The sequence below is a fragment of the Brassica napus genome, chromosome C3 (genome assembly GCF_020379485.1).
Source record: "Brassica napus cultivar Da-Ae chromosome C3, Da-Ae, whole genome shotgun sequence".
Lineage (NCBI taxonomy): Eukaryota > Viridiplantae > Streptophyta > Magnoliopsida > Brassicales > Brassicaceae > Brassica > Brassica napus.
In genome coordinates this window covers 9,814,442-9,827,955 of record NC_063446.1, presented here as the reverse complement: position 1 = coordinate 9,827,955, position 13,514 = coordinate 9,814,442, and the positions used below count along the sequence as shown (strand labels likewise).

The 13,514-nt window shown below is 33.0% G+C and overlaps 2 protein-coding genes across 2 annotated transcripts; both read left to right on the top strand.

The window, feature by feature from the left end:
- The first annotated feature begins 1,331 nt into the window (after positions 1-1,331).
- LOC106449380 (transcription factor MYB14) lies at positions 1,332-10,560 on the top strand. Its single transcript, XM_013891149.3, has 3 exons — positions 1,332-3,060; positions 3,155-3,284; positions 3,870-10,560. Exons 1-3 carry the CDS (start codon positions 2,928-2,930, stop codon positions 4,345-4,347), a joined length of 741 nt encoding a protein of 246 aa, XP_013746603.1. The 5' UTR covers positions 1,332-2,927; the 3' UTR covers positions 4,348-10,560.
- A 1,100-nt stretch (positions 10,561-11,660) lies between these two features.
- Positions 11,661-12,760, top strand: LOC106448085 (ATP-dependent RNA helicase FAL1-like). The gene is made up of 4 exons (XM_013890014.1): positions 11,661-11,777; positions 12,160-12,285; positions 12,368-12,532; positions 12,629-12,760. Exons 1-4 carry the CDS (start codon positions 11,661-11,663, stop codon positions 12,758-12,760), a joined length of 540 nt encoding a protein of 179 aa, XP_013745468.1.
- Positions 12,761-13,514: the final 754 nt, after the last annotated feature.

The window sequence follows — 13,514 nt, the reverse complement described above, 5'->3', positions numbered from 1 at the left end:
ACTCAAGCTTTTGATTCAAAGTTTTTTATGGTTGATAGAGCCATTCAAGCATACTATTCTTGGTGGGTTACTTTCGTTTGAGGTTCTGGGTGGTTGGAGAAGACTCTGTGTGCTAAGGAAGTTTTTTTTTTGATCAACGTGTGCTAAGGAAGTCATCTCACTAGTTTAAGGTATGAAATTGGAATTTTTTTCCAGATTTGTTCAACAAGACGCCTCTGAAAGAATGCGCACTAGGGTTTCCTCTCAGATCTTAAATAGAGGAAGCGGCTGTGAGAACGGTGGTGAGAACGGCGGTAATAACGGCAGAGAGATAACCGGCGGTGAGAACGATGGATTAGAGAGAATCGACGGAAATCGCCCTTGAGAGAAACGGCGTTAGGGTTTTCTTAATTTCGCGAAAAAGTGAATAAAAAAACACCTTATATATGTCCGGTAAATAATCCGGTTAGGTTTAAAAGTACATTGTAAAATTAAAGGTTCGGTCCGGTTTGGACGACTTACTAGTAAGTCGTCTGTTGAATATTGTACATCAGACGACTTACTAGTAAGTCGTCACATACCCTAAATTTAACCCCTAAACTAAATTGACTAAATTAACTAACTAACCACGTTATAAAGCCGTAGTTATACTTAAATAGTATTTACTATACACGGAAATAAACACACTTAGGTAAATTTTAAAGTTTTCAAAAAAACATTTATGCATTCCAAAATCTAACCCTAAGAACACATACAATACTACAACATATGTTGGCAAAACCTAAACCGAAGAATATCATGACTCATTACTTTCACTCATCTATGTTGAAAACAATTAACTTTTGTTATATCTTAATTTATATCTCTTAAAACATATGTTAATTACATGATTTCAATTTTTCACTTATCAAAATACTTTTTACAAAATTTTAAAATTATTTCTAAGTAGAACTAGACTAGACGACTTTCCAATAAGTCGTCTGGACGACTTACTGTAAAGTCGTCTGGACAGACGACTTACGGAGGTTAGAAACGTAAAAAAAATTTGGTTTTTTTGTTTGTTCACAAAGGGCTGGTTGTAATTTCAATAGCCTTTTAGGTTACTTTTGTATTTGATTCAAGTTTGAGTTTAATTTTGCATTTGAAATCAAGTTGTGAGTCATATTTGGCAATTTTCCTACTATTTATCTATGTATATATTATGTAAATTTAATTATATAAAATAGAAAATAGAAAAACTGATTGTTTGGATTAATAAAAATTATTTATGTATTCACACCAATTTAATTATATACGTAATAGTTACTGATTTTTTCATTATCCAATATGTATATTATTTTATAATATATAAAAAAAACATTTAATATGTAAAATATATTTATATATACAATGTTGATCCCGCGCATGGTACAGATCTTAGTCATATAAGTAAAGAGGGACCCCTTAACGTGTACCTCTATATTGTTTTGTAGCCCTACGTATGAAATTTTATTCATCATCAACTGTTATTTACAATTATAATACAAAGAATATGACACTTACCCATGACGAACTGGATCAACTGGAAAGGATCCGAGGCACTTGTGTTAGAGATCCCATTTTGAATACGTTTGATAACCTGGGAAGATATTAAATAACCGGTCTTTGCTCCCGATCTTAGGGGGTTTAGTCGAACCGTGAGGTGCGGACCACCTCCTGGTGTAAAAGAAGAAGAATATGAAACTTTTAAATTTTTAATGTTTCTTATTGATTTATAGGTCATCAAACAAGATTGATTAAAATCAAAAAGTTTAATTAATTTTGGGCCATGATCTGATTTGGATTGAGCACTAGCCTCTTTCTTTGACATTTTATGTATATCTAATTTGGATATATGCTTCCTCTTACATTAGTATTATTCTTTTTTTTGTGCACATACACAAGTATTATTCATAAAGCCTTTTTACGTCATGTTATTTTTTCTCAATTGACTCATCAAAGTAGCTTTTCCGTGTGTGAACAGAATATGCGTTCAAATTTATATATAAATGATATGTCCGAGCTAGCAGTGAATACAGGCCTGAGTGAATAATACAGGTTTCATAACTCACTAACTAAACCATACATGAATATAATTAACTAAGCAATAAACAGTAGGTCTATGTACTTTTTGTATATATATAAACTGTAAGGATTTTAAAAAACGTATCATAAGAAAATAAAAATAAGTACTGGTAGGTTACCAGTACTCTAGTTCAGAACTTTTAACATGTATTTGATGTATATGTATTAATATGAAGCTGAACTTCCGGATACTGAAAAAACATCGGGACGAACCTCGAATAGAGTTTCGGAAATTTTGTCCACCCTTTTCTAGTGCTATTTCTTATGTGCCTTTGCTTAAATATTATTTCTTCTTTTGTATGAACATAAAAAGCAAATTTTGAGGGCTGCATTGGCAGCAGAACAATATAACATCGATTACATAGGGAATATACAGTAGAACGTCACAATATGCTTTCTTTTAGTTAATAATAAGAAAATCATATTAGTTATTCATTTTTGTCTTAAATGCTAATTAAAAACATTTTTTACAACGTTAGAAACATTTTGCATGCTGCTGCGAAATGTAATTAAATGCAAACAAACAGAAAAATAAATAGTTGGAAACTTTGGGCTGTGTGATTGTGAATCAAAAGTATGAGTAACTTTCAACTTGGAATTGTCCCACGGTTGCATTGTATTATCAAAATAATATGTCGTTTGTCACAATATAATAATAATTTTTCTATATATAATAATCACTCTAGACGTCTCCATCGCATGTTCCCTTCAAATTAACATTTGGCTTCTTTAGCTCTCATAGAACACCATACCCATCCAACAAACTGCCTTCTAATCATTTTATTCGATTGAAGAGGAAAACTTGTAAATTTTAGTTTTATTTTCTTGAGACTGCAACGGAAAAAATGGGAAGAGCACCATGTTGTGAGAAAATGGGGGTAAAGAGAGGACCGTGGACTCCCGAAGAAGATCAAATCTTGATTAACTATATTAATCTCTATGGCCATTCTAACTGGCGAGCGCTTCCCAAACACGCAGGTGATTTTCATTTATTTTGTATATTTATTTTCTATCAATAGTGTTCTTGATCTGTAAGCAATACTCTTCTGGTGTTTTTGGACACTTTATTTAGGTTTACTTAGATGTGGGAAAAGTTGCAGACTTCGTTGGATCAATTATCTGAGACCAGACATCAAACGTGGCAATTTCACTCCTCAAGACGAACAAACTATCATCAATCTACATGAAGTCTTGGGCAACAGGTTTGTCTTTGTTTGCTTACAGAAGAGTAATCATCAACCTGTTAACGATTCCTTGAAAGAGGGTTACAAAATCAAAAATGCTTATGGGTCGACGATTTTATTTTCCTTTTACTTTTCCCACTTTGCAAATTTTCTTTGGTTAAATTACTCTATAAGTAGACTTTAGTCTAAGCTTTTCATCATCTAGAATTTTATTAAGATTGTAACATAGTCTAAGCTTATAAACGATTTTTGTTATTTCCAATATTTGTAAAATATTTTAGTTTTAACAGTGTGGGGGCTAAGGAAGAGATTCATACCCGTGATTTTTTGCTCAGTATCAAAAGATTTAGTTACTTTGTTTTCATAGTTTGTGACTGAATAAACCCCAAACAACCTTCAATATTATAACTATTAGACAAAATATGCACCTCGATCGATGCAAAACATATTAGCTTTTGGTTTGTTGTCTTCTTCTATCTCCATGTTTCCGCTTTAAAAAGCAATATTAAAGTACTAAAGTGATAATTGATGAAATCCATACTATATTATATGTAAGACAATTTTCCTAATAGTGTTTAGTTTCGTTTGTTTGTTATTATTTAGATGGTCTGCGATTGCTGCAAAATTGCCAGGACGGACCGACAATGAAATTAAAAATGTTTGGCACACTCATTTGAAGAAAAGACTCAACAAAGACCGCAACAATGGCGGAGTCACCAATGAGCTTAACGGAACTAACGAGACCGCACATGAAGACAAAGAATCTGTGATTGTCGACACAACTCCTACCCAACAATTTACAACATTAGAGATTTTAAATAATAACAAGGCGGACGAAATGATGTCGTACGAGGATATTTCTGCATTGGTTGATGATAGTTTTTGGTCTGACGTTGTATCGGTAGATAATAAGAATAGTAAAGAGAAAATGGTAGAGGATTGGGAGGGAATGCTAAATAGCAATAGTAAAATATATAGTTATAATAACTCGAAATTGTATAATGATGATCTGGAGTTTTGGTTTGAGGTTTTCAATAGTAGTCGTAGGATTGAAGAACTTTCGGACATACCCGAGTTCTGATTTTGATTTTGTGTTGTCGTTAAGACTTGGAAGGGTCTTTTGTAAACCAAATTAATATTTCCTCTATATTCGTCGTTGAGATATCTTTCGTTTCTGCATGTATATGAATCTTACATCATTTTATTAGAATGATTCAGGGGGAGCAATTTTGTTAATTTGGTTCTTAAAGAAATATTAACCGAAGTCAAACAAAAATAGTAATGTGTCGATTTTGTAATAGTCACATTCAGTTATTTTTCCATATTAATTCCCTTTACACTTTATATTATACTAGAGTAGGCCCGCGGATAAACAAATGAACAAATAATATAAATATATTTAAAATGTTTAACTTATTTTCAACTGAAATTAAATTAGTTTTCATGTTTTTTATTAAAACAATTTATCAATTTATTTGAATATTTATTTTAAAAACCATAAAATTATTTATTTATTAAAAGTTTAATAGAAAATTATTATTTTGCTATAGTTTTAGTCTAACTACAGATGATTCAAATTGTTTGTATTTTTATTTTATGTTCTATGTTTTAACTTTTAACAAAGAAATACTGCATATCGTAGCTTTAGTCACTGAATAACCCAAAAATTTTTTGGTCTTGTACCAAAAAGGCATTGGTCGTTTCTTAGTAAAGTAATTAACTCTCACTATGTTGTGGGCATGTTTATTATGTTAATCTCTCTCTAAAGCTTCGTGTTCTTTTCATGTTTATTATGTTAATCTCTCTTCCACATTGTATACAAACCTAACATCTTTTCTAAGACATCCGCGCAACGCACAAAACTCATCACCATTGAGCGCAATCACTATTTTGAAACCCAGGTCATGGGTTTGTACTTTAATTGATCTGATATGACATTTTTTTTTGTTTACTGATTTTGATTCAATCAATGTAATTCAATCAAATCTTTTTTACTCTTTTAATAGTCTAGAAAATCTCTTCTCTCAAGATTGATCCTTTTGAAGTTAAACCATTTACGTTGGATGTTCAATCAGTTTCAAACTGCACTCTAGAAAATCTGCATAACTATCTTTTGTATATCAGTGACACATTCTTTTCTATCATTTAAGCATGGAAAATTATCAATCAAAGTGGAGACTAATCGGTTTTTTTTTTAAAAAAAGTGGAGACATCACAATGTGGTCAACACAACTCTTAAACAAAGAGCGTGTGGTTATTCTGCCTATTTTGCCCACTGGATCACCTGGAAAAAAAGTAAATAAAGAGTCGACAATGCATCCAAATAAAAAGAGATATATAGATAGAGATAAAAACATTGGCATGTTATTAAAACAGAATAGAACACCTTCTTAACATGGCTGAAGCTTCATCTGTAATGTTGGCTCAGAACCTGAAAACATAAAAGATATTATTAGCATGAAGATTGGCTCTTAAGTTTCTCATTACAGAATTTGGCTCTAAATCTTTTCTTACAACTGTTGTTATTGCTCTGTTGGTAGACATCTCCAAAACCTTCTTCACATAGCCTAGCCTAAAGCAACAAACCACTTCTTTAAGACTCTCCAAAGAAGTATGAGCTAAAAGAGAGCTTGCTCCATCACAATGTAGACATCATCATGATCCTCATATGCATCATAGAAATGAGGAGATTATCATGACCAGACAAAGTTTTCAATATCTTCACTTCTCTCCTCACGTTTCAATGGCAATAGCCGTCCTAATCAACACAACAATTACAAACAATCTAACGGATGATACAGAACCAAAAGACATCAAATCAAAAAACACTTTTTAATCAAAAATCAAAAAGCACTAAACTTTGCTTCGTGAATAACATTAATAGCGACTTGTTATCACCTTTCTTAAACTTAAGAGCACTGGCCACGACAAACTTCATAACCGAGCTCGTACTTCCTAGAGAAACTCTTGGAGAATCAAAGCTCTTATCCAAAACCCACGTTGCCTCCTTCGGTTTCACGGAGCCGTGCCGTCTCGCGATGATGCGTTTAGCCAGAGACGGATGATGAAACGGCCGTTTGAAGAATTTCTTCAGCGTGGAGTTCCCATTAGTCACTGGAGATCTCGTCAGAGCCTTCTTGGAGAAGGAGTGAGATGAAATCAAACTGTAAAACATGAAAAACGAAGACTTTTTCCACTCATTGTTCGTTACAAAGTGATCTGTCTACGGGATGAACGGGATGAAGGTTCATCTTTTTATAGCTGGAGATTCATCGTTTGTAGAGTGCATTGAATGAGGAATCGTGCTTGGGGTGGGTTGAATGAGTTAAGAACGTTATTAATTGCGATGAATCAATGCATCTGTAACAGTTCATAGGGGAAAAATCTCAATCAAAACGACACGAACCGAGCTTGATTCCAGATATTCTTCACGAAGGGTCGTCTCAGAGCACCATACAGGAACTCCAATGGCGGTTCAGATATGCAGAGATCGAAGGAGACGGTGAACGCCAATGGTTGCCTTCTCGAAAATGATGTATTAATTGGACAATTGGGATGGGCTTTTGTTTTTAACACATGGATAAGCCCACGTCAATTGGTTTCCCAAGTTAATGAAACAGTGAGTTTTTGAAGAGAGGAACACGTGTCGAACTGTTAAGAGATGATTTTCCTATATGGCATCCTAGGTGTCTTTCTAGTGAGAGAGTAAACTCTTTTATATATATAAAGATGTCAAAAGAATTTTAGCTTTAGTGTTAAGGCAATAAGGTAAAACTGTTTGGAAAGATTTTGCATCTAAAGTATGTCGAACGTCCAAAATATGCAAAATATTACAGATTACGTATGTGTTAAATGTTTTAGTTGCGTATCTGTTGTAGTTTCATATGCTGTGCAACTTGTATTTTGTATATGTTATTTTCCCACGTACAGTATTTTCATTAGTGGTATCTCAACAATTATTTCAATGAGTATTTCATAACTAAATAAATAAAATAATAAAAATAGAAAGAAATGATTTTTTTATTAAAAAAATACAATAGAATATTTTTAAAACACATGTTCTTACAAATAATTTAATTTCTCTTTTATAATTTTTTTATAACATAACTAAACTAAATATAAGATAGTAATATGTATACTCAAAAGAGTAACTCACCAACGAATTATTTACATGTTAGCAAAAAATATTTAGGGGTTGATTGGTTGCTGATGTAATTTTAGATTTTTTGCTTTAGAAAATAGGTTGTGATTGTTTTGTTTTGACTTTAATTTTTTTGGTTCTAAATTTATTTTCAAAGCACTTAATAAAAGCACGTAGTGTCAGGCAACAACTGTTTTTTATCATTTACTTGGATGTGGAACACCCGGTTTGATTTACAGAATCAATATGAGACTGTTTTGAAAAAAAAAAGAGCTATCATATTTCTTTTTCTAACTTTTTGGTGTAGTTTTATTTTTTAAAACTAAAGCATGATTGCTTGATAAAAATATTTTAGAAAAAAAAGGATAACCAAAGCATCCGTAGCCATTGCCAATTAGCCCATCACCGAAGAATGTGCTTTTATAACTCATCCCAGGCAGTAAGTTAACTCTTAATTTTTTTTATAAATGTTAAATAGTTTATAAACAAGTTGACCAAAAAAAGTCCATAAAGGAATTTATTAAAATGAATATATTTTGTTACAAGCCAATAAGTATATCTCTAATCCTATTCTATTTTTTCTTCTAAAATAGAGTTTAGAGTAAAAATATTTTAATGATACTCTATATTCTATTCTATAATAGTGTAAACCTATTCTTTACTCTGTATAAAGAGTAATTTTTTTATTTGTTTATTACTCTAAAATAGAGTACCATTTGATCAACATCCAACTATATTATAGAGTTACTCTATTTAAAGAAAAAAATAGAGTAAACCATTGGAGATCGGCTAAGTCTCAGGATGTCCCGCACGAAAACATTAACGTACTACACACACTATTCGGTTCGTATAATAAGACATTGGATTGAGACAATACGATTTAACAAACTAGAATGATAATTTAAACAAAAATAAATAGAATGATAAAAACGTGAGTAGCTGACAACGAAGCGATAATAATTAACGTTTACGCATCGCACCGAGATTGTTATTTGGAATGATATAAATTTCAACATCAACATCATCATTGTCTTTTTTATTTATTAAGGTTAGTAGCTACTACTAGTTCACGTTTTAAATCTGGATAAATGCTGACAAAAACAAATCTGGATAAGTTTTGATTTTGAACGTTGTGATTTGTGAATGTGCATAGAGCCGGCCTGAAGAAAGACAAATAAAATGTTAAATTTATATTCTCCAAAATTTTAAGTTTGATTAAGACGATGCTGTAACTAATTATGACAAATACTGAACAGCGGTATATCCAAACCAAAAGCTACATGACACGTAGTTTACTAATTCTCATCTCACTATTATAAGAATGATTAACCTCAGTCTTTTAACTGGAGTTAATAAGAAAAGTTAAGAACCGTCTCTTAAATAAAAGATATGAGAACCGCTTCTTAGCCGAAAAGTATAAAAAAAGTATCAAATCATGAGTTAAGAACTCCGGCTAAAAAAACCGGGATTAATCATACCCTTAAGTACCCCTGAACCTATCCTAAGAGCATCTCCAACCAACCTCAAATCTTCAAATTTAAAGGTTTTTGCCATTTTAACCAAACCTCAAATCTTTAAATTTTGAAGTTTTGAATAGTGACACCTCAAATTTGAAGTTTCACTATTTAAAACCTCAAAACTACTATTTATTTTCTTTTTAATCCTTACAACTATTTTCTTTCACAAATAGATCTACTAACTTTATTTAGAATATTTTAACTACACCAAAATAAAATAAAATAGAATATATAATACATAACATTAAAATAAAATTCATACAAATAATGTACTATAATTAAAGCTCACACAAAATAAAATTCACACAATTAGAAAAATATATTAAATAAAGCTCACACAAAATAAAAGTACTTGCATAATTTGGTATTTTATATGTAATTTTTTAAAATTTGTGTGTATGTGTGTTGTTTTACTATATATGTATTTTGTATTATTTTTATTATATAATATTGTAACATTGTGTGTTGTATAATATTAAAAAATATGTTTTATATGTATTTGTGAAGTTTTATTCTTACTAGTAACTTTGGTTAATGTGAAGGACTATAATGCAAAAAGAATAATATTTAAAATTTTTTTTAAGGATTCATGGTTAAAGTAATCAATCTTCAAATCTTCATTTTGAGGTTTTGCTCCTCTTAGAATAAAGTCTTGGGTTGGAGATGCTCTAACATTTACGTCTTGCTTAAACCAAACCAGAAATGAAAGTGGTTTACTCGAACAGTTATTAGTTACAGAGGTTTTGGCTCTCTCTCTCTAGAAGGAGTTGTTCAAACCCGAGGTCTAAGGCAGAGTTGGACTGTAAGTTTGCGTGTGTCACTGCTTATGATCTCAGCCACATTGGAGACGCACGTCACCTTCGATGTTCTCTTCACTTAGGACAAAGAAAGCTTTAACTTTTCTGGGTTTATCCAAAGTTTTGATTTTATTTTTGAATTGTGATTGGACACTAGGATATGAAGTGTCTTATGTTCGTAATTTAACGGATGTGGATGATAAGGTGAGATGATTATGTCAAGAAACTGGTTCTAACTAATAATGCCTATCAGACCTAACTTCTTAAGCTTGACTTTGGTGTTACCATTAGATCATTAAGATAAGTAGCCAATGTCTGTTACGGCAGTGGTTCCATTCTCGGACCGCATCATTAAGATAAGTTTCTTCCTTGTTGTCAGGTGCTTGAGCAGTTAAAAGAGAAGGCACTAAAGAGCCCTGGAATGAAAGAGGATCATATGTTGCAGAGAGTGAAGGAGAGGACAAACGCAAGGAAGAATAAAGAATACGAAAGATGTGATGCAATTAGGAAAGAGTTGGCAAATGTTGGGACCGCTTTGATGAATAGTCCTGGGGGAACAACTTGGAGACCAGCCATTCCTCAAGATTCTGCAACCACAACTTGAGCTTTAAACTTATAATATAGTCTCTATTCTTTTGTTGTTTAGGAAAGGATACTTGACTTGTATAGAAGGAAAGCAGCTTCTTACTTGTTTTGAGATAGGAAAAGGAGGGAGAAAGAGAGTTTTTATAGGTTTGATTTGTGTAGTTTTGAATCGCTTGGTGTAACATAGAGAGATCTGAAACAGCCGTTGTTCCCATTATTTATTTTTCTCTTTTTTTATTACTTTAACACATACACACACACTGCTTTATCTGGGCTCGTCTGAACCTACTATATTGACGAAACACTTTGGCTTGTAGAAAGCAATGACTTGTGCTATTGCTACAGTCCTAGTCCAAACCCTATATCGACTGCCTTCCAGCTCAAAACTTGTTCCTCTTCCCCCTCCCCTCTCGTCTTCCTCTTCTTTAGGCTGTTGTGTTGGTGGCACATTAATCACAAAACAACTTTTCTTTAGAGGAAAACCACAAAGCCCTGCATTCCCTTCAAAAGAGGATTCTGGTTGCCTAGTGATCTGTGTTCCTTGCAGGTCTCGGGTCCGTTTGGAATAGTCCCCGAGAGTTGGTTTTTAGGAAAGGTCTAGTGACTGAAGCTCGGTAACGTTTGCCAAAGACAGAGGAATATGACCTGTGAAGGCGTTATTGGATAAGTTGAGTGCAATCAATGTCTGGATTCTGGAATGTTTCCTTCAAGTCTATTTCCAGAAAAATCAATGGTGCTATATGACAGGTGGACCTTCTGCTGCTCCATTACTAGACCTTTGTATTGCAAATCCATAGCGTCTTCGTAACTACTTGAAACAGCTTCTTGAGTTTCATACCCCATATATATAATTCTTACTTGAAGTTGCTTTCCAGTTCAAAAAGTAATTTGGTAGCAAGCTTCCAGTAAAGTTGTTATCCGATATTTCAAATATGCGCAGCAGCGCGGAAAACGCAAAAGGACCTTGAATCTGTTTGAACGGAGGACAAGGACTTGAAAATTTGGTAAAGCCTTGAATCTTGGATTTTGTTGTGCTCAATGCTTAGAAACCGTAGAGAGGAGCAGTTTACAAGAGACTTTGGAAGCTTACCGCTTAGTCTATTGTAGCCAACGTCAAGTGTGTGCAGTGATGAACCGGCATAGCACATATATATCCGGGAGACTTCCTTCAAAACTGTTCTTCTGGAGACTAAGTAACACGTCAAGTTAGTCAAACATTGAGGTATTGGACCGGTGAAGTTGTTTTAAGATAGATCAAGAACTATGAGAGAGTTGCAGTTGCATATCGAGAGAGGTATGTTTCCTGTGAAATGATTCTCTGGCAAACAAGGATACGATAGAGAGTGGTGGAACAATGAATGCTCCTTTGAAACTGTTGGAAGACAAATCCAACATCTCCACAGATGAGTTTACTAGAACTGTCGTTGAACCTTCAAAACCATTGAGAGAGTTGTTAGAAACAACCACCGAGGTAGGCTCTATAACCACTCCGGGACTTATGTGGGGGAAATGAACTCTTAATTCTAAGGAGATGTGCCGCGAGTGTTTTTTACTCGTTTGGCGAGGTTGTTATCACCTGAGGAAGGCTTCATAACCACTCCACTCCAAGACTTATAGTCCTAAGTACAAAGTTGATAACAACTACGTATGCATCATGATTATTAATATACAAATATTATTTGAAACTTATGTGGAGGAAATGAACTCTTAATTCTAAAATAAATCTCACACTACATAAACAAAAAAAAATCTTAATCCTATAACAAAATGATTTATTGTTTTTTATTTTTTTAATAAAATTAAAACAACAAACAAAATCCGTGCACTGACTTTGTTTTTTCTGGATCTTTTAGAAGCATGTTGAACATTACCAAATTGATGTGAAGAATGATGTTGACAAGATGAAGTCACTGCATGAACTCCTGGAGTCTAACGTCAATTCAGTCATCTTTTGCAATGGCATCTCTTCTCTGTTTGTTGTCTCTTGCAAGAAATAAGTTTCTAAATTCTGTCTCGATGTGTCTCTGTTTTTAAGTGTATTCTCTTTCTCTCCTTCCACAGGTCAGACATGCCTGTGCTGCGTTGAAACTCAAGACTTCCCAGTATGATATTTGTTCTATGGATGGTGACCTTCTCCCTAGGAAGAGAGACATACTTGTGGATCAGTTACGCTCTGGTGAATTCAAACACTTGGTAACTACAGACATCAAACCGTCAAAGCTCCGAGTAAGTGAGCGTTAAATTGTTTTTTTTTTCTTTTTGGTATAGTTTCATTTCCTTTCCTGTGTTTGTATTATTTTAACCTTTCTGGTTTGGTTACAGGATTCTCTCGTCGTTATGTATGATATCCCTAGCTGCCTTAAGGTCTACAAGGACCGCGACAGACCCTCGGCAGTCTCTTTGGTCAAGCCATCGGATGAAATCCGCATGAAGCGGATAAAGAAGGGCACCTAAGGAGTGTGTGAGGAGTCATCTCGAGATTGGTCAATATCTGCTAGAACTTTTGTTTTTGTTTTCACCTAAAGACTGGTGTCTTTCTTGTTGGTACTTAAAACATTTCCACGTTTGTGACTAAAGATACATTTTCTGATGTTAAAAAGGATAAACTCAATCCATTTTAATTGATAAAAAAATGGGTATAAATAAGTTGATGTATAATGAGTTTTCTTCATCCAAATTATAACAAAATTATATACAAAATTTAAACAAGTTAAATATCTGAATCCAAACCATGGGTTTTAATTGATAAAAGAATTGGGTATAAATAAATTGATGGATAACGAGTTATCTAGAACCAAATCAACAAAAAAAATTCTAATAAAAATATAAACCAAAGTTAACCAAGTTAAATATCTGAATCAATTATGTAGTAAACCAAGTCATCACTCTAAACTATATATTTTATTTTATTTCTTTGATTTTATATATTTCTAACAAAACCACAATTCCACATTTGTTGTCTAAAAAAATACATAATCTCATCTAGGTATGGACATTCGGTCCTCAAGTCGGATCTTGTTGGATCCTGTTCCACTGGTTCTTAAATATTTAAACTAGATACTTATTTTTTTTTGGTTTGGGTTTGGGTCAGATCATGTCAAGTCCGAGTAAGTTTGGGTCATCTTTTCTAATACTCATCAAAAACCGCAAATTTTTGGGTTTTAATGGTTATGGGTATTTTGAATATATTTTCGGGTAAAAATCGTAT